Raw genomic sequence first — 26,452 nt, forward strand, 5'->3', positions numbered from 1 at the left:
CTTCCTCTGCCACTACCACCCTTCATGAAAGCTAGAGTATTATTGCATTGTGAAGGAGCTGCAGCATGGACCTCTCTCATATAACCCAGGGCTTCTGACACTTTCTTTGTGAGGTAGTACAAGAGCCACTGCTTCTTCCCAAGCTGCCCAAGGAATGTCAGAAAAGACCCCTATATTGTTGCCCTTAGTTCAACAAATTAGATTTTTGAAGTTTGTATGGCAAGTGACAGTTGTACTGCCCTTCATGAGCTTGAGATCTACCAGTTGTTGCCTGCAAAAGTAAATGCCAACTTAAGAAAAAATGGAGCGTATGAATTTCCAATTGGTCTTCTGCCCTAGACTGCTTCCTTATTTTTGTCTCAAAATTTTATTGATTTCTTACGTAAAACCCAATCAGATGTTTTACTGTAAAGATAAATAGACTGGATTACGACTTTTCTCCTTCCTGGAAAACCTAATTATACTTTCAAATTAGAACAATAGATTAGACTTGCTTCTATGCTGTGCTACACAATATAGTTGTAGAAGAGGATTCTCTATTGAGTTATCAGGAGTAAAACTGGTAACCTGCCCTTTTTTCTTTTCTGCTTACGGCACAATGGTCCTGATCTAGTGAAAGTTGTGACTAAGATCCATTGCATTTGAAACCAATGCAGCAAATTAGTCATGATTAAATTAAGTCGTATGGCTTTTTATGGGGATTCATGCCTGACTGAAATGCACAGTGATTCAAACCACCGTCATTTCCTGTATCTAATTTACAGTAAAAAATCTTGTTGTTTTCTCTCTGTTCTGATCTTTATCATGTTTACAAGTTGATTTAATTCCCATTTCTAGTTAATGGAAATAAATACAGAGGAACGGTTTTCTCAACTGACCGATATCCAAGACTTTGCTTATTTGTCCGATATCAACTGGGATGCTGTACTTCAAAAGACAGTAGAGCCTGGATTCCTTCCTACCGTAAGGATTATATTTTTAATTATATAAAGTCTCAAATGATAGGGTTTTTTAAATTTTAGAATATTTTTAGCCCGCTTTTCAGATTGAAGTCCACAAAAGACAGCTTACACAGCCAGCAATTTAAAAACAAACCAGTTCATTGGTTGCAGTGATGGCCAAACTCCTCTTTTGGGGGATGAGGGGGAATGATGGGGGAGTAGTCTTTGTTGTAATTATGTACCAAAAATGTGGTGGCTTTTTTTGCTTTTTATTAAAGTTTGGCAACAAATAGTGAATCACACAGATCATACAGGTCTCCCCTGCCAGTTAGACGATAGTGAATAGGATGATGGGGTAATGACTGCTCCCCACATTAAATGGGGGCGCCCTTTGCGTGGACCCTATGCGACACCATTAGCGCAGGCTTGGCTTCGCCTTTTCCAGGTGGGATACCTGGAGGTCTCTGCCTACCTCAGCCAGTTGCCCAATCCCGCCTGGGGAGGCGTTGCCAGGGTGATTGGGAGCTCTTGGTATGGTTTCTTTTCCAAGTATAGAACCCAAGTATAGATATAGAGCCAGCTTCCCATGCGAGTCTCATTCTGTTTGGAACATTCTCTCTCCCCTTACCCCAGAAAGGGAAGTTGAACTGTGACCCAACCTTTGAACTTGAAGAAATGATCTTGGAGTCCAAGCCACTTCATAAGAAGAAAAAGCGCCTGGCTAAGAAGGAGAAGGAAAGCGGCAAAAATGATTCCATGGAGGTGAGAGCTGCAGGCAGCTGGGCTCCTTGTTTCAGTCAAGGAAATTCATATTTGCACAGACCAGTAGACTTGTTGCCGATGTAAAGATGCCAGCATTTTAATGCGCTCCAGCTTTGTTAGATGTCTTCCTGACATATTGGTCTCAAAAGACAAGAGACAGTGATGCTCAAACTGCTTACTCAGGTCTAATCGCATTGACGTTAATGGCAGTGCTCCAAATGAGTGGCTTGAAGAGAAGATTGCAGCCAAAACAGGCAAGGCATCACCCTACTTGGCTGCTTGTCTCTGCAGATTTGGATAATAATGGAAGTAGTAGTTCCTTCAGTTTCTAAATTATTTGCTTTTTTACTGTGTGTCACTGGTACTATATTTTCTATACATCCACTTTTAAAACTGCTGGAATATGAAATAATTGCTAATAGCAAATAATGCTTTCTGACTTTGCTGTCAGTTTTTTTTAGCAATAACCTGCTTGAAGGGCCCTTACAGAAACTCCCCTTCTACAACAGACAGGTGTATAATTCTTTCTGTCTTCTTAGCCCTTCATGTTCAGACAGGGAAGAAATTGGGGAAAGTAAACTGTGTCTGTACTATTTACTGATTGTGATAGGAGAGCACCTTCTTGTTTTCTTGGCAACCACCCTAATGCTTTTCTCTAGGTTCATCCTTCTACCCTCTCCCAGCTATATGGAGTTGAGCTCATATGAGATGCTCCAAAATATAATATAAATACATAGTACAAAGGCAAATAATTTAGACCATAACCCCCCATCACTTGGTGTAGTTGAAACCTATTATCTGTCTGTCTGTCTATGAATGTGTCTGAGAATGGACTACTCTCCCTTCTGAGATTTAGTATCAGATGTGAAATAATGCTATAACTCTCCTTGCTGCTTGGCAGGTTGAAATAGTTGATAAGTGGCTATGTTGGTAAATTTACCCTTTGGTGAATTGTCAGTAGTAGGCACCCTTGCATTCTGTTAAGAGAACAAATGGGCAAAAATAAAGAGGATCTTCCTAAGCTTTTTGCTTCTCACACATCTTTCTATTTTTTCCTGAAATTGTCCACTCTTTTAACTCTGTATGTGACCCACCTACAGAATATATTGGGTTAGTCTCATACAACTTTATTCTGCAACCCTTCATTTTTCTGTAGCTTCATAAAGCAGCAGAATCTGGATCCAGGAGTGACAGAGGGGTATGATATCTTCTGCCCATCATTACCGGTATCCCTAGATTTCAGATGACTTTAATGTTCCTTTGTGCTAGAATGTAAAGAGATCACATGAATTTTTGAATCTTTGGTGCATAAAGCATTGGAGACATGTGAAAAACAAACCATTGGATCAAAGTTAGATGAACTTAGTTAATCTCACTAAGTCATGATTAACTTGTCCGGGGCTTAAGTTGTCCGGATTCAACCCATTGCTTACTATTGTTGCTATCGCTTCCCTATATCCCAGTGAACTGTCTATGGCCTTAATGTCATCTCATCACATAAACATTTCTGTTTGTTTCACAATGGAAGACCTGCCAGCTTCAGAAACACCTGGAGTCAATCCAAAGGGACTTCATCATTTTCAACAGGGAGAAGTAAGTATTGAGCTGAAAAGTAGACTTTATCTTGGCAAGTGTGCTACTGCATGTCACTAAGACTATTTAGATATAAGGAAGTCTGATCAGTATTCCTCCAATAATTAAGCAGTGAGTTTGGCATGAAATCTATTGAAAGGCTTTGGGAGGTTAGGTAATGTTCACAGGCTCTTTTGTTGGGCTGCCACTAGAACAAATTATTTTAAAAGCCAATGCCAGCCCATTTCCCTGAAGTAGGCAGTCCTACTAAATTCATGTGATTAAGTATATGGTGACTGTAGTGGGTTTATAGCTCTCTTCTGTTCTCGTCTGCACCTCTCTAGGGAACAATGCATAGTTTTGAGAAATGAATTTGTGACTGACATCTTAAATAGTTGAATTATGTTTTGATTTTGTCGCTTGCTGCCTTGACATTTAAAAAGGAAAGGCAGGGGATACATATTTCAAATAAACTAATAATTAAAATAAATGACAAAGAACAAGCTCTTGGCTCGAGCGGTAACTGGATGAATGTTATATTAGCAGAAATAATTAGATATTTAGGTGATTTAGCAAAAGCGAACTCAGCAGATTTTATCTATTAAAGGTGCCACAGGATTGCAAGCTGGCCGCCACTTCCCCTGATGCCATCCTGGCCTCCTCACTGGCCAAGAAAGTTGGATACAAGCCTCCTGCCCAATTGGCCGATGGCATGTGTGCAAAGGGGTGGGCACTCACTGAGGGGCGGGACCAGCTAACCACCAGGCTTCACTTGGGTTCGCTCTTTGAGCATTTAAAGAGGCCCACATCCTACCTCCTCACACAGCTCCTTGGCTTGAGCAACAACAGGGTAAATTTTATATTAGCAGAAATAACTTGGTCTTTAGACCCAGCATATCTTCTTGGATCCCCATCACTGCACAACATGACTAATATCAGGCTATATTGTTTTTTTGTGTCATCCCTACCATTTTTGTCCACAACTAAGTCTATTAGTATGTAAATAGCAGAGTGCTCCATATGTGTCTCAGCAGTTCTGAAGTGATAGGCATCAGTTCCCCATTTTCCAGCCTGGTCATTCTGGTTGCAGAAGGCTATTGACCCTGGTTGCTGCATCTCTGTTATGGACTTTGATTTCTCTTGTGCGTTTTGTTTTGTTTTTGTAGGATGAGGAAACAGCATAATGAAATGCAAGAGAACTTGACACTGACACAAACCAAAGACAATCAGGAAGAAGACGACCAGAATAATAATCTTTGAAATCAGTTTAGCTTCTGCTGAGGTCTTGCTGTCCAAGGTCCAGGCGTCTACTTTACCTACTTCATGGAGCTCAACAAATCAAACTGCACACTGCTATCAAGACAAGGCAGACAGCTTCCCTTACTATGGGCTCTCCAAACCAGAAGCTGAGTGTCTCCTTCCACCATAAGGAGTTAGGGCCTAGTCTCTTGCAGCAGTGCATAAGGCGCAAATTCTCATTTTATGCCTTTTCCGGTGTTTTAAAAAAGCAGGAAAGAAGGTGGTGTTTTCCCCTCAAAGGGAACAAGAATGAAGAAAGGTCATATTTTCTTTATGTAGCTTTTCTGTGGCAGGATGTAGGGTTTGCTGATTACTGGGCTGTCAACTGCCTGTAGGAAAGTGATAAGGTTTTTATTAAGTGTTTGTTAGGTGGGTGGCTGCATATTTTAATAGATGTTTCAAAGAGATGGTCCGAAACTAAAATTGTGCAAATGGACAACAAGAGAGTCCAATGTCAACACCAGCTTTTTCTGCACCAGCAACTACTCTGATCTAAAGCTTATATTTAGTACACCAGCTCAAAATATAAAAAGAATTATTATTTGCCATGGATTCCCCCCTCCACACACTATTGGCACTATATATGTAGCGTTCAAGGGCAAATGGATGTGGTGAGTGTGTGATCTTAGAGTTGCTATGTGAATCAGAAATTGAATTGTTGGCAGGTAGGTACAAACAAAGATATAAGTCGCTAAAATCTTCTAAGGGGATGTGGTTAGATAGAACTCACCAGCAAGTACAACTGACAACTCTAACTGTGGGGGATGGGGCTGAACTTAAAACATTGTTTTTGTTTTTTAAAAATGAAATAAAGGCTGCATAATCAGGAATAGTCATTCAGCAAAGGTTGATGCCCCCTAAAAACAATATGACAGCACATCACACTTAATTGTATGAAGCCTATTACCTTTGTAGCCTTAGGTTGCTATTTGACACTGTATGCACTCAGATCTGCTAGGAGCTGCCAAAGGGGAATGAGCAAGTGAGGTGGAGCGAGCGTATAAAGCATAACAATTACATAAACCTCCATTTTTGGCAATATTAAGAATAGTTCTTTAAGGAAAACCAATATTATATGTATCAAAAATTCACTAGATTTTTGCTCTGTCCTGCTTCAGGACTTTAGCCATCGTCTCGCCATGTTCTCTTCTCTCCATGTTTCCGCTGGAACGCAGCTGGCCAAGTGATCTCACCGATGTGAAAGTCAAGCCCATAGTTTGCAACCGGGAGTCAAAATGAGCCGAGTGATTATTCCACCACTCTTGCGGCCAACTGCCCCCTGGTGGCCTTTCATTTTCGTGCACACTCATTTACAAAAATGTTTTTAAAAGAAAAGCAGCAAAGAAAAAGAAACTGCAAGGAATAGACACAATCCAGCTGTAAGTTCAGTACTTTTCAATGCCATTTATTTCAAAATTAGAGTTAAACTAGACTGTGGCTAGACTGTGCCCAGCATCTTGGGTTTTAATCACTGTATTGAAGCAAGGCAGACAGACACTTCATACATTTGGCTAACTGAGCAAGCAATCCCGTCTTCACTTTATAGGCTCACTGGGCTGCTTTCACATATGAGAAGCTGCTTTCTATTAATATCTGGTTTCTCTTGCACTCAAGGAAAGCCACTGCCTTGTGGGGAGAGGACCAATCATCTGGAATAAGTAGTTTATCTGCATGCACAAAGAAAGACGGGCTGCTTAAGCCCATCTATTTCTTCAGGCAGCTTAAGCTAAAATTGCTGCCTTGGATGTTGAAATCGATAAAATGTTCTCTAAGGCCCTCTAGCTACATCCTTTTTATGTGTACTTCCTGCAAAAATAATAATAATAACAACCCGCAATTTATTTTTCAACAAAACACTTTGGCTTCTTTCTGCCAAAGAAAACCGCCCCAGGTAGCAGCTGGCAGTGACCCAGCTCTCCGCTGCTTTTAAAGGTGAAAGGCCGGTAGCTGTCTTGGGACCAAAATCTTTCCAAAATGAAATATATGTGGTATGAAATTCTCCCAGAACCAGAGTCGAAACGGGTTCCAAAGTAGTTGGGATCAGAGCATTGCCTTGTGTGCCTGTTGGGATCATTGCATTCAATAAGAAGCAGTGTCTTTGTAGTGACACTCATCCTGCGTTGGAGACGCAACTTGTGAGGTATTGCTTTTATCAATTTCTCTTCTGTAGACCAGGCATGAATGCAGTTGTATAACGTTAATCATTAGATACCCAAGCTCATCATTACCCAGCACAAAAGGTGATCACAAACTACCCTTCCTTTGGCCATGGTGCATTAAGCATAATAGATGCCAACATTCTGAATAAGCTCTAAGACTATAGCCTTACTGTGCTCTCTGCCTGGGCTGTACAGCTGAGATGATTAACGGGGGGCTCCCAGGCTCCAGCTCTCCCTGCCATCATTCTGCCTGGCCTGCTGCACCAGGCTGAATGGTCATGGCATTGCTTCTCAACTGGGAGGAGCCCATGTCACTGTATAGTATCAAGGAAAATCCACAAAGCCCTTTAACACAGCTTTGGTCCAACTTCCACTATTCACACTATATTAAATTTAAATCTTACTGCTATGCTAGGACAATCTGTACGCCAATCCCATTGGCTTGATATCTCAGCTGCATGTAAAGCCTAGAAGTAAATTGGGATTGTTGCAGCACCAGGGAATAGCCTTGTTGAGATGTGTTGCTTTTTTAAGGCTGAATGTGAGCTACTAGGCCTGATTTGTACAATGTAGAACAGACAGCCTCAAAAGACTGATATTACTAGTGATGTCATTGGCACTACCCAATCGGTGCCCAAAAAACTCAATGATAAGCTGTGAAACACCCACTTGTAAAGCAGGTTTGTGAGTTATGGGGCAAGACACCATTTTTTTTTTTTTAATATCAAACTGTGGGCTTAGGGTCAAACAGTAAATGCATAAGCATATTTCTGTAGGTATACTTCCCCATCAACACCCACACACATCTTGATTGGAACTGTGGAACTCAACCCTGTCCCATTTCCCCAAAAAACTTTCCCCTGAAGTTGCTATTTATGCTGTAGCCTCTCATTCAGAAAAAACTGCACTAGGCGAGAGGGTTAAAACTCCCTTCCTCCAGGGTGGTTGTTTCCTTGAATTAAAGATAGTGAGATGCAACAATGCGTTAAACATACTATCCTATTTGATGCTCTGTTGGTAAATGTGTTTTGCAGCAACAGAATCAGTAGCTGACAACTGTGTTTGTGGTAGAATAAAACTTTTGTGGGCAGGAGTGCCTTATGTCTAATTTGAATCCCGGAGTATGCCACAACTTGTGAGGTATTGCACTATTTTAAAACGCTAAAAGATAGCACTTTGGATTGAAGAGGACATGAGCTGCTGGCTATCTCAGAACTACCAATTTAGGGCCAAGCAGCAGCAATAATTGTTTTTTTGCATTCCAGAGGTAGCCAACATGGTGCCCTTCAGATGTTGTTTGACCAGCCCCAGCCAGCCTGTCCAATGGTCAGAGATTATGGGAGTTTGCGCCCAGCAACATCTGAAGAGCACTGTGTAGGCTACCCTTGCTCGGTGCAGTTTTGATCTCTTGTCACTTTCAAGCAATAACCTTCCCATGAAAAGTTTAACTGGTAAACAGTTGTTCAACATGCCACAGTAAAATGGCCGCCTATGCACTGTCTGCCCTAGATAGCTTTCTGCACAGCGATAAATAGGAGGCATTAAATCTGGTTATAGTCACATATCTAACAATTGTAAGCAATTGGATTTTAGGCTTCATCCTTTTGTCTTGCATAGAAATGGGCTGGGAAGACAGCTTGCTCATTATCAATGTTAACAGGTTAGTAATTATGTCAGGTTTAATGAAAATACACAAGTGGTATTTCTGGCACTTTTCTTCTCTTCCATTTTATAAACATGGTCTATTAAACTTTCTATAAGACTCTTAACACTGCATTGACTCTTTTTTACCCTTGCATTTATTTATTTTTTTAAAAACCTTGTGTTGATTTATTAAATGTTCATGTTTAAAAAGTCTGTTGGATAGATAAGAGAGACTTGTCCCATTCAATAAATTTGTAGGTTTGCGGAGTCTGTTTTGATGAGGTAGCTAAGGGGATAAGGGATGACCAAGAGGGGATGTCATATAGCCATGGATCTTCCTATAAGGCAAGCCAGAATGTGAATAGCAGCAAACCTGCTTAGTTGTATATAAAGGTGAGACCCAACTCTCTGCCAAACCATCTTAGCACTAGTCATTCTCCTCTCCTGCATTCCCTTCCATGGCCAACTCCTGCTTGCTCTCTTCTTAATTTAATGAGAGTTGTCATCAGACAGCAGGGTCCCTGCCCTATGTTCTACACAGCACCTTGGACAGTGGCGGAATTAAATGTGGCTCAATAAACTGTGAGTTGGAACTTTTGGCAATAGAACTTCATTTTTAAAATGAAGTTAATTTACATTGTAATTGCCACATTATAGTTTACTCATTTTTTATTTATAAAATCTCTATACCACCCTTCATGTGACATTCACAGGGCAGTTTACCATATAAAAATACAGAAAATAGTAACACATGAAAACACTAACCCTGACTAAAAGGCCCTAGATTGTTTGCCTGGCACCTTTCTAAACTAACTATATATACAATCCATGCTCTTGAACAGCCCCATATCTTTAAACTGCAGTTTGCAAAGAACATCCTGCTAGACTGTCCCCAACATTTGTAATATACTCAACAGGTGTCTGGTTGTATGTGAAAGTATCATAGTAGAGAGACTCTGTAGGGGAGCTTCTGTGGGAATCTGAGCTTTCTTTCACCCCCCCCCCCTTTTTCTGGCCACTTTTCATTTTATTTGAAGCTTAGATAAAATTCTCACAAATACGATCTTTCAGTTTTTTTTTCTATTCTTTTACGTAGTTGTAAAACAACTCTCAGAAAGGAATAGAATGTTCCTAACCTTCCAATTCCAAGTACTTAAGGTGACATTGATGTGCTGGGGAGATCACACATCTGATTGATTTTCACTGCTGGCCGGAGCTCCAGTGAGCGCCAGTTAATAACAGTTTTATGTATTTTTCAAAGCTTGATGACATCCTTTTTTTATCCCAGATTGCAAAAACTTACCTCAAATCGCAAAGGCAGGAAAAAGTCTCAACCAATCTGTTATGTTAAAAAGTCATCAAGTTTGTTGACTGACAATTGCAAACAGCAATCAAGATATCCATGTTGTGTTAAAACTTTTGTTGACAAGAATTAGAGGCGGTTTGTCAGTTTCTGGACTGATCCACACCTGCATATAGATCACCTGCTGTCAGGCTGACTTGTCACAAGCGCAAGAATGGCCATCCTTGACTAGCTCATTGATTTTCTGAAATTTTCATCAGCTGAATCTATTCTTGTGAATTACAGAAGGTTCAGTTCACATCTGATGTGTATTAGGTCTGTGCTGTCATCCACAGAGCACAGTAGAATGTGGCCAGAAGTGGCATTAGTCTCATTTGAACAGGTAACTTACTGCAGTAAGTAAGGTATGCTCTGTGATGCTGATGGTTTGATGTTAGGGGGATGCTGCAAATGAAGATGTACAGCAGTCATTTCACAAGTCTTCCATGAATCACATTTAGAAGCACATTAATGCCAGTCTGTGAGAATGCATATATTTACCCCTCTTCCATTAAAGCTAGTAAGAATTGCCAATTGTAAGACAGGTGCTTGGATATAATCAAGTTCAATTCTAGAAAATATTAAAACAGAAATATAAAAAAGCAGCCTGCAGAATCAAAATGTGTACAAAACCTACATTGTATGAGCATGAGGTGGCTGCCAGTATGTAGTTTTCCACTTGTGAAAAGTCCCATTGTGGACACAGAAAGGAGTGTACTCATGTCTGTGTTGCAGAAACTGACTCCCATCTCTCATCACATTTCTTCCTCTTAAAACACACAATCCGATTTCTGAGATCAAGCAAGTGTGCACAAACCACAGCTCAACAGTATGTGTTCCCTTATTTGTAGTTTGGCCCCATCTTGTGGCAACTTGGGAATAATGCAACTATTGTAGGAACACTGTAAGCTGTCTTTTATTGAGACTATTGGTCCATCTGGCTCAATATTGTCTCCACATTGACAGACAGTAGCTCCCCTGTTCTGGATAGATCTTTTCTAGTCCTACCTGGAGATACCAGGGATATAATGTGGGATGTTTTGCAGGCAAAGTATGTGCCAGCAGACCACAGATGTCACTGGTGAAGTCAGCTTGCCAAACAAGAAAAAATGGTGACTGAGATTCTGTATTATATTTAGAGGCACAGAAGGAAAGGTTACTCTAGCATACCAAAGTGATGGCGAAATAGAAATGTGACTGACAACATATACATATTTGTGCACCTTAGGCAATGTGAGGTCAAGTTTACCTTAGAGTCATTTGGCATATTTACAAAGGGCCCATATTATACCTTTGGTTAGAAAAGTTTTTTTCTAGCTTATATTAATTTAACAGCTATTAAATAGGATGTTATTTGAACATGCAGCCTGCTGTGAAGGATATTCTTAAGCATGAACCTGGCAAAGATTGGAGTTAAGACAGCAGGATACAATAATGCTCATGCATTTCCTCCAGGAACCAGAGAAGCAAACCAAGCAGACTGGGCACATAGATGACAGAGGCCTCTTCCAATGTTGTTATACTAGCTACAGTGCTTTACCTTAAAAACACTCTTATGTTCCATCTTCACCATGCCCAATGTCAGGCAACAAAATTATCCATTTAAATCATGTGGAACAAGGCCATGACTAAGAGACTCAAAACCCACATTATTGTCTTGCTCTTTGCAAAGGACGTTTTTATCATCATAGTTCATTTGTGGAATTGCAAGGAGGAAGGATAGGTGAGATTATTCTATCTGGCAAGCTGAGATGTTTGTGCTGACGGACTAAATGTTAATAGGGCAAGTGGAATTTCACCAAATGTGTTTAGTTCTCCTAAAACAAGGCAGCTTCCACATTTTAAGCCTACCAGCTAACTTTGTGTGAATTTTATCTGTTTAAATCACAAAACTGCTCCTTGTCATTTTCTAATCTGCCAGGTAAGGGCAGTCCAAAAGCTGACAGGTAAACCTATTGTGTTGGGCCTCCTTTAATTTACAAGCACATTTCTTGTTTCTTGCGCAGGCTATATTATCAACTGTTGTGGAAAGACAGGGTCTCAGCTGGTTTGATCTGACATAACTTAATGTTCATGATTATTGCAGCTGAAACTGAAGGAAGCTTGCGGCCACTTCTCTGGCATAGATGCTGTTTGTTTATACCTGACTGAAATCTACCTGACACATATTAATGTTTGACAAGGCACTTTTTAATAGAGAAAGTGAAAAGATATTTTGGTGTAAATACGGATAAAATCAGCAGTATTCTATGGTCTGTTTGGTGCTTGTGTACTGAACTGAAAGCAAATTAAGTAGATGCTTTATAAATACACTTTTTCATGGGCAACTACAGTGGTACCTCGGGTTAAGTACTTAATTCGTTCCGGAGGTCCGTACTTAACCTGAAACTGTTCTTAACCTGAAGCACCTCTTTAGCTAATGGGGTCTCCTGCTGCTGCCGCGCCGCTGGAGCACAATTTCTGTTCTCATCCTGAAGCAAAGTTCTTAACCTGAAGCACTATTTCTGGGTTAGCGGAGTCTGTAACCTGAAGCGTATGTAACCCGAGGTACCACTGTACCAGTGTGTGGAATGCAGAGCCCATGCACATCCCTGTTGCCAACCCATGGTACCAAACAGCACTGAAGAATGTGAGGAACACTGAGAAGAGCTTCGCCTATCTTCAAAGTGGTCATGCAGGCATGCCACTAACACCAACCTGGAGGGCGGCAACGGGCCTCTTCTGTGGTGGCTCTCCCCAGGGAGGTTTCGCTGGCGCCTTCATTATGCACCTTTGGGTGCCAGGAGAAAACATTCCACTTCAACCAGGCCTTTGGCTGACTAACATCCTAAATCCCTTTAAATGTGTTTGTGGGAGGGGGTTGGGGGTTATTGGTTTGTTTTGCTTTTATTATGTATTTTGTGTTTTTATCTTGTATTTTTATGCCGTGAACCACTCTGAGATCTACAGATGAAGGGCAGTATATAAATCCAATCAATCAACAGAGCCAGAGATTCAAAAAGCCCTTAATGATTACAGAGCAGAATGGAAATCAGTCACAGCCCTCATGAGAGGAGATGCTACAACTTCCAGTTCACTAACTAGTTTGTGTGATATGAAAGAAAGAGGATTTGGCAAGAAGTTCAGTCCTGTACAAACTGAGCATACCTTTCCCCTACCCCCACCCCAAGAACTTGAAATTAATTGTGAGGGAGGAAGAAACTGTTACTTTGCCTCGACAAGCCAAGGAGGGGGGAAAAACCATGCCTTTCCATTTTTTATTCAATAAAATGTACAAAGTAATAAAATCTCTAACAGGAAGGTGATACAACAGAGCCATTACAAAGATGGCTGAATTTTCCAATGGCCTCATGTAGTGCTCTGAGGCAACTATGTCTTGTCTGAATTTAGTGGAAACAGAAGAACATGGACACAATACACAGATCTACTTGGTCTGCCCCCCCGTCCACCTCCCACTACCCTGCCCCACCACCTTCTGCCCCCCCTTCCCCAACACTAAAACTCCTTGGTTGATTCTGCCCAAGTAAACTGGCTAAATAAACAGCTCATGTCATTAGTTTCCCATCTTTAATCCAATCCCCTTCTTACAATGTGTTATCACACAAGCACTCACCATGTACAATTACATACTCTTAACTTAGTCACCTGTCAGATTTGCATGCATGTAAAAAAAAAGGGGGGGATATTAAGGCTATGAATAAACAGAAAAGAAAACCCGCAATATTTTTTAAAGCTAGGTAGCGAGTAGCATTTATGAAACATAAGGCTTGAGGCTTATTGATTCTTCAAAATCTGAACGCTTCTTCAGGTTGCTCTTTCCTTCTTAAATATCAAGGTACCATTGCTTAGTTTTCTCAAATAACAGTTTCCCCCTTCCCTTCCCCCCTTCTCCCCTCCCTGAGTACTGGGTGCTTAACTCAGAGATGTTATATTGGAGCGGCCTCCTGGAGGTGCTACAATGCGCTTGCTTGCTGCACGAACACCTTCATCAATTTGGGTACCTGCAGGGCATACACAAGATGAAAGAGGGGGAAAAGCAGGAAAAGGAAGTTAGGTGCTTTTCTTCACAGGGCTAAGAAAAAGTAATACAGTGAAAGACCTGCTATGAAGGTTATTTTCTTGTCAACCATAAAATCTTAGAACACAATTGTTTTGGCACAGGTACAGCTAGCTAGCTAACTCTGGAAGTATCTATGCTCACCATAAAGGGAGAAGTGGCGGTAAATCATATAAAAAGTAGATGACAGTCAACCATTCCACAGCAAAGAGTGGCACCTGGTGTGGCTTAACTTTCCTACTATTTGAGATCCCTGATAATCTGAATAGGTGGCTACAAATCTAGTGTGTGAAATCCACTAGTGGTCTTAACGCATAAATGCTGACAAAGGTTACAATAAGCATATGGAATGAGAAGACGTCCTCTTCCCTTCTCCGCCTAATAGAATGAAACAAATCTCAAAACTGCCAGCTGGGTGAATTTGATTTTATTGCAGCTAGAGAAGCTGTACTAAATACCAGTGGCACCTTTTCCCTTGCCTTCTGCCTAGAGGTGTTGCAATCAATGTACCATCTTCTCACCCAATCAATGTACCATCTTCTTACCCAATCAGCTTAACAGATAGCTTACCCGATAGCTTACCCGATAAGCTAAATCCAGACTGGTGGAGATTCCTTACTGGGGGTGTCTGCCTGGTAGGTGATCCCCGAGTAGAGCCTGCAGGAGTGCCCCCTTTAGGTGTAGTGGTCAAGTCAAACACAGGCCCATCATACATGCCCCTTGGCACAGCATGCATCTCAGCCATCTGTCACAGGCAAGAGAAAAAAGCAATGTATTAGGCCAGTGGTTCTCAACCAGTGTGCCATGGCGCCTTGAATGGTGGTCAGGGGTGCAACACTGGCCTCTGTCCCTCTTTCCTTCCTTCCCTCGCTCCTCTGATGCCCTCTTGTGTCTCTGCCTCCCAAAGGCTGTTTGTTGCAGCAGCTCTGGCTACAAGCTCCCCAGGCGAATGGTGCCTCTTGGGCTGGTCACAGGGTGCTTCCCAGGTCCCTGTGGGGCAATGTGAGGAGACACCTCTCTTTGGGGCAGGGGGTGCCACTCAGAAACCAGGGGCGGCGGCAGCGGCCGCCCAGAGGACTCCCAAGGGGAGAGGAGGCTGAGGGAACATTCCACAAGGGAGGGTGTTCAAAAAAGGGTGAGAGGCTGCCAGCTGTGCAGACAAGGGGTGACATAACTGGGCTCCTGAGCCCCACAGGGGTGCCGCAGAAAGAATGTATTTGGTCAAGGGAGCCGTGGACCAATAAAGGTTGAAAACCCCTGTATTAGGCCTGGCTTCCCTCAACTGTCGGCTCAACTGTCAGTGCAGAGGCCTTCACAGACTTCTCCATCATTGTCTCACCCATCCACAATTAGCAGAAGGGTGGGAGTGATATGATGGTTTACTACAGATTTTGGTCTCGTAAACACAGTGAAAACATGCTACCAAGCAAGGCAATCTGAATAAGGAGAAGCTCTCTGAGGAAGGAACTGTAGCCATGCATTTCTCATTAATGATACACAGAAAGGGTCCCTTCTCAATTGTAGAAGCTACTACTCTATGGCTGCCTCTATGTCAAAGATAATGTCTGAAGTTCATGGCTGTAAGAGAGGAGACCGCATGACAGCTGTACCCAATATAAGCATGATACCTTCTAGAAACTAGGACAATGCTGGCTACTCCCATGTGAATCAGGGCTTCTGGTAGTATCTTCACAGCATGGGAAAGAGCTGTGGTGCACAGTTCCCTTGCCATAAAGCAGTATGAAGGAAGAGACACCATCATTAAAACCCTACATACTGGGCTTCTCTATCTTACCTTCCTCCTTGCTTTGATGCGCTTGTAGACATAGTCTGAGAAAGGGGTGCCAGGAATGAAGCGTCCTGTCCCCTGTGTCACATGAAGGTTGCCATCTTCCATCATTATCTTCCCCTGACATATGACAACCAAGGGGGCTCCACGTAGCTCCATTCCTTCAAAGATGTTGTATTCTGCTGCCTACAACACATTGGAGTCAGACTCATTATGCATCAAGCCACCAGCCCACCTAAACCAGTGCCAAGTCCAACCCTCTACCCTGCGGGCCTACCCCTGCCTCTAGCCACCTGGCTGCTGCCCAGCAGAGTACTGCTTCTTATTTTAAATTGCTTTTAAATTGTGTTTTTAAAAATATATCTTTTAAAATTATTTTAACTGTTTTTAGCTGGGTTGACTGACACCCTATGCCCTTTTAAAATGTGTGTGTGTGTGTGTGTGTGTGTGTGAGAGAGAGAGAGAGAGAGAGAGAGAGAGAGAGAGAGAGAGAGATTGAGTTCTTGTTGATGTGATTATGTATTTTGCGGTTTTGTATTCTGATTTTATCCTGTGAACCACCCTGAGACGTATGGGTATAGGGCGGTATATAAATTTTAAAAAAGAAAGAAAAGAAAGATACACTCTATGAAATCCAAGAACAGCAGGTGGGGGATCATTCTGTCTGGCAAGCTGAAATGCTTGTGCTAACTAAATGATATTAGCACTGCACTGCATTCCTCCTAAGGTCTGAAAACACACAAGCATTCAGGACCAAAACTTTTTGCCCTCAAGAGATGAATGCTTTGGCCCTATAGCCTAAACATCTTTTTTAAAAATAAGGAAATACATTTCATTTTTGTTTGCTACTTCGTTTCTGTGAGGATGTGGGTGGGCTAAGGCAGACTGAAGCAGAAAAGAGCAACCCAGAATGAAGAGAGGACAAAGCTGTCCAGGGCTCAGGTTCCTATATTCCTGTGCTTAACTTCACAAACTGACCATGTCAGTTCGTGAAGTTAAAAGACTTACTGACCAGCAAAAGACTTACTGATTGGTGGCTTTTAGCAGATACAATTTTCACTGCATCGGGATCCCATATGACAAGGTCACTGTCTGATCCAACAGCAATTCTGCCCTTTCTTGGGTACATGTTGAAGATCTTGGCAGCATTGGTGCTTGTCACAGCCACAAACTGGTTCTCATCCATTTTCCCCGTAGCCTGTTGGGTATGAATCATAAAAGAAAGATAAGGCAAGTAAAACAAGTTACAGTCACAGGAATAAAGCAGGTCCCAAAAATACAAATCTCAGATATCAAATGCCAAGATAAAGAGCTGCATCTTCAGAGTACACTGGAAACCATATAATGAAGGTGTCAGATGCACCTTTGTGGGGAAGGAATTCCACAGGCTAGGAGCTGCCACAGAGAATGCCCTCACCTGGGCCACCACACGGTAGTGGAACTACCAAGAGGGTCCTCTCTGCCAGTCTTAATACCCAGAGGGTCTGTAAGGAAGGAGGCAATCTCAGATAATTGGGGCATATGTCATATAAGGTTTTAAACATTAATGTGAGCACCCTGAATTGGGCTCAGAAACAAGCTGACAACCATGCAGCTGTTTTAAACAGGGGCTATACGAGTTACAAAGGGAAGTTTTCATTTCCAATAGCTGAATAATTCAGTTTCCTTTATTCTGGAGAAAACTAGTATTATTAAAAGAGCAGGTCATTAAGCAGATTCACCTTAAATGCACAACCAATATATTCTGGAGCGTTTCTCCCAATAAGAACCTACACAGACCCTTTGATCTGTCAGTCATCTGAGGCGTTCCTCCAGGTCCCCCCCTCTGAAGGAGATTTGAAGGGTGGTGATGAGGGACAGGGTCTTTTCATTTGTGGCTACCTGCTTTGGAATGCTTTCACACTAAGGTCCACATGGTGCCAATATATTTGATGGATTATGACATAGCTGTCTATGGTATTTTTCTGCTGCTGTTTTATTGGTTCTGTTTTATAAGTTACTGTACGGCTCTGATGGTAATGTATCGTTCTTTATTATGATTTTACGTTATACTTTATGCTCCTTAATTTTTATGTCACTTCAAGACTTCTGTGAGGCAATCAACTAATACACTGAATAAATAATACAAGTAATATCAATCCCCACCTCCCATCCTCTTCTCTTACCACTGCTTTGTCCCAAATAACAGACATCCGTTCCTCAATACCATTGGTCCCCTCTGGGATTGCTGTGAAGTTGTCTTTTCCAATTGCTTTCTGCGCTGTACTGAATGTACAGTGTGCACTTCCTGAGACTTGGAGGTCACCACTAGCTCCGAGACAAGCAACAAAATGTATTAGTTCAGTCATACAAGAATGCTTTTATCTCCAAGTAGTTTACTGAAAGTTTCCACTCGCTGTAACGACAGCAGCAACAAAAATGAAGGCACAGAACTGTAATTAGCATAAATGTGAACTAGAAAAGTAATGTATAAAAGAACGTTGTGACTAAGTAGCAATGCCCAATATTGCTTTTTCCCTCCTCCTCCCACATCTGTCTTCCTTTTGTGTCATGCCTTTTAGATTGTAAGCCTAAAACAGAGACAGTCCTGTTTACGGATCATTGTAAACCTAAACCTATTCAAGAACCTTTTTCAGCTGAAGATTTATTTGCTCTTGAAAAATGAAGCAAAAAAATTATTGCAGCTAGCACCAGATTGATTTGATTGCAGACAACTGAGTCAGACAACAGATCAGTGCCAACACTGTGCTTTAAAGAAAGTCTGCTGATGCAAGTCTATTCACATGAACAGTGTTAAGATGAATCCACAGTTCCTGTGAAACCAGAAAGTGTTTTTCATTTTCATGGAAGGAGAGCCATGATCTTGCAGGAGTTCACAGGTTCCACATTATAATGCTCAGGGGGGTACAATGTATGTGAGCAGGATTTTTTTTAGAACAGCATATGATTAGAACCAGTTCTCAGTGTGAAAATTAGATACTGGAGTCACAAGAGATTGCCCACTAGCAGGGAAATCTTCAACAACATACTGTCAAAATGTTATGTGAAGGAGAGAGAAATAAAACTGGTTGGCTGCCTAAAGGATCTGCTTCTTGATTTGTCTACTTCTTGGTAAAGGTAAAGACTTTATTACTTTAGCCACACCTAGAATCTTTTATTGGAAAGGCATCCAGATTTCGTCTATGATAGAATTGCTACATTGCTTCTATTCTACCCTTTCCTGCAATGTAACAAAACCTTGACCCACATAATCCAAAGTATTTCAACCACAGTATGAAACAAGCTTTTAGCATAACCTATTAACTTAAAATTGTTTCAAAGTTCATGTAGTGTCTAAAGACACTAAGTCATTTGCTTTCATCCATTATATTTATCTGCTTGTGGCTCTAGAGGGCAGCAACAAACAATGGTCATGGCCTAACAATCATACCAAAGACTATGCAAAGTGTTCCATGGAAACTTCCTGCTTCCTGGCGTCTGCTAGCTGCCGGGGACTTAGCTGAAAGGATGCACGGTAATTAAGAAAAAAAAGGGGGGGTTAAAGCCTTGTCTAAACACTAAAAAAGGAAACTATAGAGATTGTTTGCCTTCCAGATGGACCCTGTGTCTGATTTTCTGATTCAAAGAGTCTCTGAGCCTCATGGCCTCAGTCTGGGCTTCAGAACACAAGTCCTAATCCAATGATAATCTCCATCTCCTCTTAATAATTTGGTGCCATATGTCTGATTTACTACACAGAGAGATTTGTGTCAGTCAGATTTGTTCTGCTAAAAACTAGCTAACTAACAGGCATGCAATCCTCCTAAAGACTATATCCAAAAGAATATTGAGCAGAGAGTTTAAGAAAAGCAGGCATGGTTCCTTTTTTCCAGGACTTGGCCACTTCGTATGTGTTATGAAATATTTTTTTCCATGTTGGTCAGTTTTAATACAACTCACACCTAGTTTATTCAGTCTTCTCTTCAAGTCGCCAGTCAACGGATACAATTTGAAATCTGAGATGCACCTCACTATTTCCAAACATGAAATCTGAGATATACCTCACTGTTTCCAAACATAAAACCTTATTTCTAGTTTCTGGATGCTCACTAATCCAGGTGTGTGCCAACATGCAGTTCAGCTAACTACCCCCCAGTGCTAAATGACCCACTTCTTTTGTTTTTCTATATGTCTTTTTTTTTTGAATATTAAATATCCCTTCTTTTTCAGCATCACCGCTGTCCTGTTTGAAGCTGTCTTATGAGCTATTCCAGATGCAAATGTGCACTTGCAATAGCAACACCTCAGAATGCTCCAAATGAACAAGGCAATATAAACAGAATCTGGAAAGTCCGCAGTTGAGTGGGTGCAGTTCAGTACTTTCCTGTTTATGTTAGCTCTAAGCATCATCTTATTATTCATTTTCCATAGGACTGGTTGCAAGAGAGAGTATTTCCCTTTCTCGCTATAACCAACCTGGCCAGTAAGGAGTTGATGTAATCAGGGGTTGTTGGATCTGGACTCAGCGGAGGGGAGGTCACAAATGCAGCAGCTTTTGCCCAGTTTTTGCTCCAATAGTGTGTTCCATCTGTTCCAAGACTGGCTGCAATTGGCTCGCCAAACACTACATTACCTGATGGTGAAAATAACAACAGAGATTTAGGGCAAGGACAATACATTTTACAGAAGGGGAGAGGGGGAGCTAGGCCTGCAGCTGCTTCTGTTGGCAGAAGTACACATTTATAAAAGTTACTGCCATCCTCAGTTTAGCTCTAGAATATGGCAGCCATAATTAGAACCTGCTGCAGACCGCATATATCACCTATGCTTAAAGAACTACATCGACTTCCGGTCTTTCAAGGACAAATCAGACTGCCTTTAAAGCTCTAAACCCAGGGTTCCTTAAAGGAGTGTCAGACTAGGACTTGGTAAATCAAGGTTCAAATATCCTGTCAACTAGTCCAAGGGGAGCAGTGACATCACTGATAAAGATGGCAAGCTGAGCAGCTCTCTCCTCCTCAGCCAGATGAAATAACAGATTAAATGTACCCCAAATCCTAAAACTATTTAGATTTAACATTGACCCTGAGAAGGATATATCACAATGAGTGAAAGAACGGACTCTGAAGATTCATTTTAACATCATAAACTGACTCAATAGATGGGTTCTGATGACGTTGAAGACGGACCCACGATGGTGCCAAAAAACACAGACTATGTATGGAAGACACTGAGCTGGCAAAGGGAATCTTGGATAAATTTCAAAAGGAATTATCTGAAGAACGGAACAAAGCACTGACCCCTTTGAAGGACAGTGTTAAAGGTATAGCTGATAAAGAGCCTCATCTTCTGATGTAAGCAGGCTAAAATAAGCAGGCCTCCTTGATGGCAGGATCCTCTTCCAAGTGAATTCACTGCCCACCATGCTTACTCCTTTTCAGGAGGATCATGAAAACCTTCTTTAGGGGAAGCTTTGTGGCCCTTGGTCTATTTCAGTTATGTTTTTGTATTCTTTTAATTGGCTGCTTCTGTGCTATTGGTTTTTGTTCTTCTGGTTCACGAGCGCTTAATATGTGGCCCTCCCATTTTGGCTGGGGCTGCTGGGAGTTGTAGTCCACAAGATGATTACCCTTATTCTAGTTGTTTTTATATTGTTTTCCTTTTTTAAAGTCATTCAGAGGCTACAGCCATTCTAGCAAGCCTTGTAAGTAAGGTAACAAAGATGCAGCTGCTCACCTTTTTTTCTGGCCTGTGAAATCAGGTCAGCAGCACTCTTGCTCATCACTTTGGTCACATATAAGGGGCAGTTGGTCTGGCTGGCAATGGTGATTGCACGGAAGACAGCTTCAGCCTCCAGCTGAAACAGAGAAGGGGCTGTGAGCTCAGAAAACAGCAAAGGAGTTCAGTAACTTTGCATGACACAATATATTCCACTTCAAAGCATGACCTTTCCATTCACTTAAGAAAGTTTGGAACAGCAAGAAAAGAATGATCCTCAAATCCTGAACAAAGCAGAAGCATTAAATTCTAAAATGCTTCCCTCACTAACTTTTCCAAAGTCTACCCAACACAGTATCAACTTTCTATTTTATGTGTGATGGGTGTTTCTTGCACAACTGTCCTCTCTCTCTCCAAAGACTCCTTCATTCACAGTAGTTCATGCATTTTGCAATAGAAAACATTGCAAATCATGCACAGTAGCAGTTTTGGGCCTTGAAAGATGAAAGCTAACACAACCTGCTATGTGAGACTATTATGTCCAAGCTCAGCTTGTGCATTAACCCTGTATCCCCCTATTGAACCCATTTAGTAAATGAAACCGGTGTTTGCTAGATAGAGAGATGTGCTCCATACAGCAGTCAGCTACTTAACAGGGGGAAAGGAGGAGGAATAATTTATCTTCTGTTTTTATATTTTTATCCAGAAGCCACCCTGGGTACCAGTCTGGAGGAAAGGCAGGATAGAAATGAATATAATAATTCACAGAGAGAGTGTTTAGGCTATGAATGGTCCCAAAGCAGCAGCAAAAAGGAAAAAAATGGAGTTCACTAATTTGTTAGTGGTGATAAAATTGTGTATCATTTTTATTAACAGTTAACATTAAGAATATATTAGCGGCTGTTCTAAAAGCAACAGCATGCATTTCTTGCAGAGCCAATCAAACCACCTGAGCCATATAACTGTGAGCTACAAACCCAAAATTTGCCAGTTTCATTATTATTATATGTACAACCCACAATTACAACAATTTCTCTCTTCTCCTCATCTCCCTATCTCTCAGTCCTCAAGTTTAACCCTCACTGATTAAAACTGATCTTGAACTAAAGCTTTAGCTTATTTACTGAATAAGGCATGCAGCCTGAGTCTATTTTGTTACTTAACAATGGCTGTACTGGAAAAGAGGATGGTTTTCTGCTGGTTATTTGTTTAGGATGCAGTTCCAACCCAATTATGATGACTGTTTTCCCTTCCTATTGGCCCCTGCTGCCTCCCATGACATCAGAAGCCTGTAATTTTCATATCTTGCTTGCTGTTATAACTTTCAACACTTCAGCAAGTAAGATATCTTTGGAGCATTACACCATTCACTGTTCAGCCTGACATAATCTAAAATACCTTCTGACTGCCAACATCTTAAGTACTGATATTTTAAAAAGGAAAGGAAAAAATAAAAGAGTGTCCTGAAACAAACCATATACTGTAAGAAGAGGCTGTGGTAAGTAGAGGTTCAAGTTTAGGCAAGCTTGTAAAGGAACCAAGGAATCAAAGTTTGAAAAGTTGTTCACTCAACCATTTGCCTATGCTGAAACAATTTCTTCTCTAACAAAGTGTCAAGAATATGTGAATACAATTCTTAGGGCTGTCTTACTTAAGAATATACAATTGGCTGTCTTGCCAATTGCTGAGGAAATGATTTAAATTCCATCTGTCAGCATTGTAAAGGGACTTGCCAAGAGTTACATACTTACGTGCACCGCCCCCCCCCCCCGCCCCAGAATCTGAATATCTAATGTTATTTGAGACCTAACCGCTATACAGCTGGGATGCTGGAAATTCAGCACAAGGATGTTTATGAGAAGCACCAGTAAATGCAAAACATAAATAACCTCCAAGCAAAGATAAGTTTGAAATATTTCCAAACCACAATTCCCTGTTCCACAGGTGAAGGCAGCTATGAGCAACCTTCAAAAATCACTTGCTGCCCACAGGGATAAAAACTGAACTATTTGCAAAATATTGTTGCAATATATGTTCTGAATGTATTATTTCACTGTTATGAGCCAGCCTGAGAATATTTAAGTATTTTGTTATATAGCAGGTGATTCTTTATGAACTAATTCTGCTGAAAATGAAAAAAAAAACTTCACAGCAAGTGATTTAAGACATGCCTTTTATTACACACTTGACCAGCCAGCTGGAGGAAGACGGAAGAGTGCTGCAGCTGCTGTGTATGTGCACTGTTGCTTTCCTGGAGAGAGAGCACAACACCAAGGAAGGAGACTGGTGTTGTGCTCAACAAGGTATTTGCTTACAAATTTGAAAAACAAATTAACATCCAAATACAAAAACAATGTGGAACTTTGTACAGTAGTATGGCGCAGTCTTGTATGCTTAAAGGAAGCATGCTTTAGATATGTAGCTTCTCAGCTTTAAGTCTAGAGGAAATAGGCAATTAAGATCTTCATCAGGGTGATGGGGAATTGCAGCCCCAGGACAGCCAACTTGCTCCCCACCAATCTACAACACACGGAATCTCAATTATACCCCAGACATGTTCAGATTTCCCTGAATTATGGAGTAGCTTTATCCTAGAAATTTAAAGGAATCCCAAATAATATATTTTTGAATGGCTGTTTTGTGCAACATTCCAGATAACCAAAGTGGTGTGTTTTCCACATGGCTGCAACTATTCGGTAATGACTGAGGCTTGCGGTCCAAAAACCATACCACATGTGCCATCAGGATGTGTGCTAGGGAAACCATATGTGTGGTTAACACATCATCCTCCCCACAAGACAGTTCTGAGTCAGGAGTAAAGAGACTGTCCATGAAGTCCAGCAACCTTAGAACAGCAGCAGCACTATAGAGAGAGACTCGGGACAGCTGCCTGGGCAAACAACTTACATAAGTTTCAGAATTCCTGTCCTTTTTCTCAAAAACCCTCAAAACAAACCACAAAAATATAGTAAGCAGAGAAAATGTGTTACACCCTACCAAGATGAATGGAAGATACCTTATTCCAAAGCCAGCTGTAGAAGCATGTTAGCATTTAACGTACACTGACCTTCCTATTTTAGAACAATTATAGTAATGAAAGTATTATGTGAAAATGTAATGCTCCTACCATTCCTGCTCCCTATGGGTATAAAGTTATACCTATTTAAACATAGTCATTTCCTTTGCTCTTAGTGCTGCAGAATTACCATGGCCAGCCCTGACTATAGCGCTAGGAATGTATGAAGGGTGTTTACTCTGTCAAAAAAACAACCCTCATTACCACAAGTGATAGTATAAAATTCAGCCTTAAACTAAAATGTGGATTAATAGGCCAAATAATAAAGAACCTGGATGCTAATATTAGCTGTAAGCAGAAATGAGATACTGGCAAATTTCTAGACAATTATTTTACCATGCAGATGCACCGCTAGAGAGTGCTTTTAATTACCCTAATTTCCACTGTCTTGTTTCTCAAGACTATAAAAAGCAAAGCTGCAGGAATGTGCTATGGAATGCCCAGTTCGCCCAGGCAGGACTTGTGGGTTGCTTTTGGAACTGCACTGGTTCATGTTAGCACTGGGAACTTAAACCATCTACTGCAAAATTGAGTGTGCAGCAGCAACAATCTGTCCGAAGGGTGTTTGTTGATTCATCAGTGACATCTTACCTCTTCTGGCCTACTAAGCACATGGCCCTCTGGGCCAGTTATTCCCATCTCCAGCATCCTAGCTTGCTCCTAAAGAATATAAACAGAATGAAGTTAAGAAACAGATTTAAGAATTGTTATTAAGGAGTAAATCTGAAAACATTACAGTCATCTGAATATGTTGCATAGAGCAAAGTCTAAAGGTGTGGTTACCAGAGCTAGGATTACTGTGGTTAACCAATCCTAATACAGGAATGACTGTAGTTAAATGTTATATAGCCTTGGCTGTCAGCTTATTATAGTTTTTTAAAAACTTATTAAGCTTTTACATAAGCTAGCATTTACAAAACGATTTTTGGAACAAAACACTATAGTAGAACTATAGTGCTGAAATCAAGATTTAAAGCCAGTGATAAATATCTGCAAAACCCAGGTACATCTGGATAATATGCTTGCACACAACTACTGTAAGTCTCAGAATTTTAGTACATTACCAGTTCTGCTGATTAATCAGAAGACATAAGACAAACTATATGGTATTCAGACAACATAATCCTACTTAATTGGTTAGAATTTCCAGTTGAAGGACAGAAACTTAAGTCAGGCATTTACAATCTCTACCTGATTGGGATCTAAGGACCCACCTGGCTCTCTCAGAATACATTTGTACAATGTATCATGTTTTACACTAGTATACATACATTATTTCTGCTTACAATATGTGCTTTGGTCAAAGAGAAGATACAACAACATCACCTGTGCAACGATATCTCCATTTTCAGCATGAACTTGAGCTACTGCGCCAAGATCTCCCAAAAAACTAAATATCTCATACAACTGTAAAAGAGAAATTAACAAGAAAGCCAACATTAGAAAAAATGTGGTTCAACATTTTCATGTTTCTGATTAGCAGAGATTTTATTTCTTTATTTATTGTTATTAGCACTGGACTTCGAAAGGGCTACCAAAGAGCTCAGGAGAAGGAACTAGATGTCCACACTAAAGGACTACTGGCTGAAGCCTATAAATCCTGGCTGCACTTACGTGTGTTGTTGCCTCTTAATTAGATGTCTTGTGAGACACTGTGTAGCCCTCATAAAAAAAATGGGGAGGAGCGGTATTTGTATTAGATTGTAGTTGTCACAAATCAATGATGGACATTTTTACTGGTAAGCTAATTTCTGTCCTAGCATTTAGTCCTACATGAGGCCACCAAGAAGGCTCAAAATCACAAATTAAAACACAGCATTAACCCTTTTAAAAGGCTGATAAGCAATGCATACAGCACAGTTGAACAGCTTAGTTCTTACCTCTGTATTTGACATCTGGTACAAATCCTTATAGGCCATGTAAACCATGAAAGAGTTAACACCTAAAGCAAAAGATTATATAAGAAGAAAAGTTGGCAAATAAGATTTTATTCTCTACTTCACGTCATTCTAAATCGGTACTCCACTAGTCATGTGAGGAATTACTCACACATAATGGAATGGGAATCTTTGGCAAGAGCCAGCAGCAAAAGGAAATTTTCTGTTTATTGTCCT

At 40.9% G+C, this 26,452-nt stretch overlaps 2 protein-coding genes across 9 annotated transcripts in view; one reads left to right on the forward strand and one right to left on the reverse strand.

Moving 5' to 3' along the window:
- STK32A (serine/threonine kinase 32A) overlaps positions 1 to 8,502 on the forward strand; it is a 77,873-nt gene extending 69,371 nt beyond the window's left edge. For all 4 annotated transcript variants that reach the window (XM_081181037.1, XM_081181039.1, XM_081181038.1 and 1 more), the window contains exons 10-13: positions 838 to 963; positions 1,575 to 1,703; positions 3,232 to 3,296; positions 4,442 to 8,502. In XM_081181037.1, coding sequence (XP_081037163.1) covers positions 838 to 963; positions 1,575 to 1,703; positions 3,232 to 3,296; positions 4,442 to 4,535 — 414 coding nt within the window. In that variant the 3' untranslated portion in view covers positions 4,536 to 8,502. The remainder of the gene's footprint in view (positions 1 to 837; positions 964 to 1,574; positions 1,704 to 3,231; positions 3,297 to 4,441) is intronic.
- Positions 8,503 to 12,962: 4,460 nt separating this feature from the next.
- DPYSL3 (dihydropyrimidinase like 3) overlaps positions 12,963 to 26,452 on the reverse strand; it is a 53,291-nt gene continuing 39,801 nt past the window's right edge. For 3 of the 5 annotated variants that reach the window (XM_081185318.1, XM_081185320.1, XM_081185321.1), the window contains exons 5-14: positions 26,219 to 26,280; positions 25,665 to 25,745; positions 24,930 to 24,998; positions 21,281 to 21,401; positions 20,021 to 20,177; positions 17,731 to 17,872; positions 16,593 to 16,763; positions 15,572 to 15,751; positions 14,347 to 14,521; positions 12,963 to 13,720 (exon numbers count right to left, since the gene is read on the reverse strand). In XM_081185318.1, the coding sequence (XP_081041444.1) occupies positions 13,632 to 13,720; positions 14,347 to 14,521; positions 15,572 to 15,751; positions 16,593 to 16,763; positions 17,731 to 17,872; positions 20,021 to 20,177; positions 21,281 to 21,401; positions 24,930 to 24,998; positions 25,665 to 25,745; positions 26,219 to 26,280 (1,247 nt within the window). In that variant the 3' untranslated portion in view covers positions 12,963 to 13,631. The remainder of the gene's footprint in view (positions 13,721 to 14,346; positions 14,522 to 15,571; positions 15,752 to 16,592; positions 16,764 to 17,730; positions 17,873 to 20,020; positions 20,178 to 21,280; positions 21,402 to 24,929; positions 24,999 to 25,664; positions 25,746 to 26,218; positions 26,281 to 26,452) is intronic. The other 2 variants (XM_081185319.1, XM_081185322.1) reach the window with 1 other exon arrangement.

Source organism: Podarcis bocagei, assembly GCF_964188305.1.
Source record: "Podarcis bocagei genome assembly, chromosome: 2".
Taxonomy (NCBI): Eukaryota; Metazoa; Chordata; class Lepidosauria; order Squamata; family Lacertidae; genus Podarcis; species Podarcis bocagei.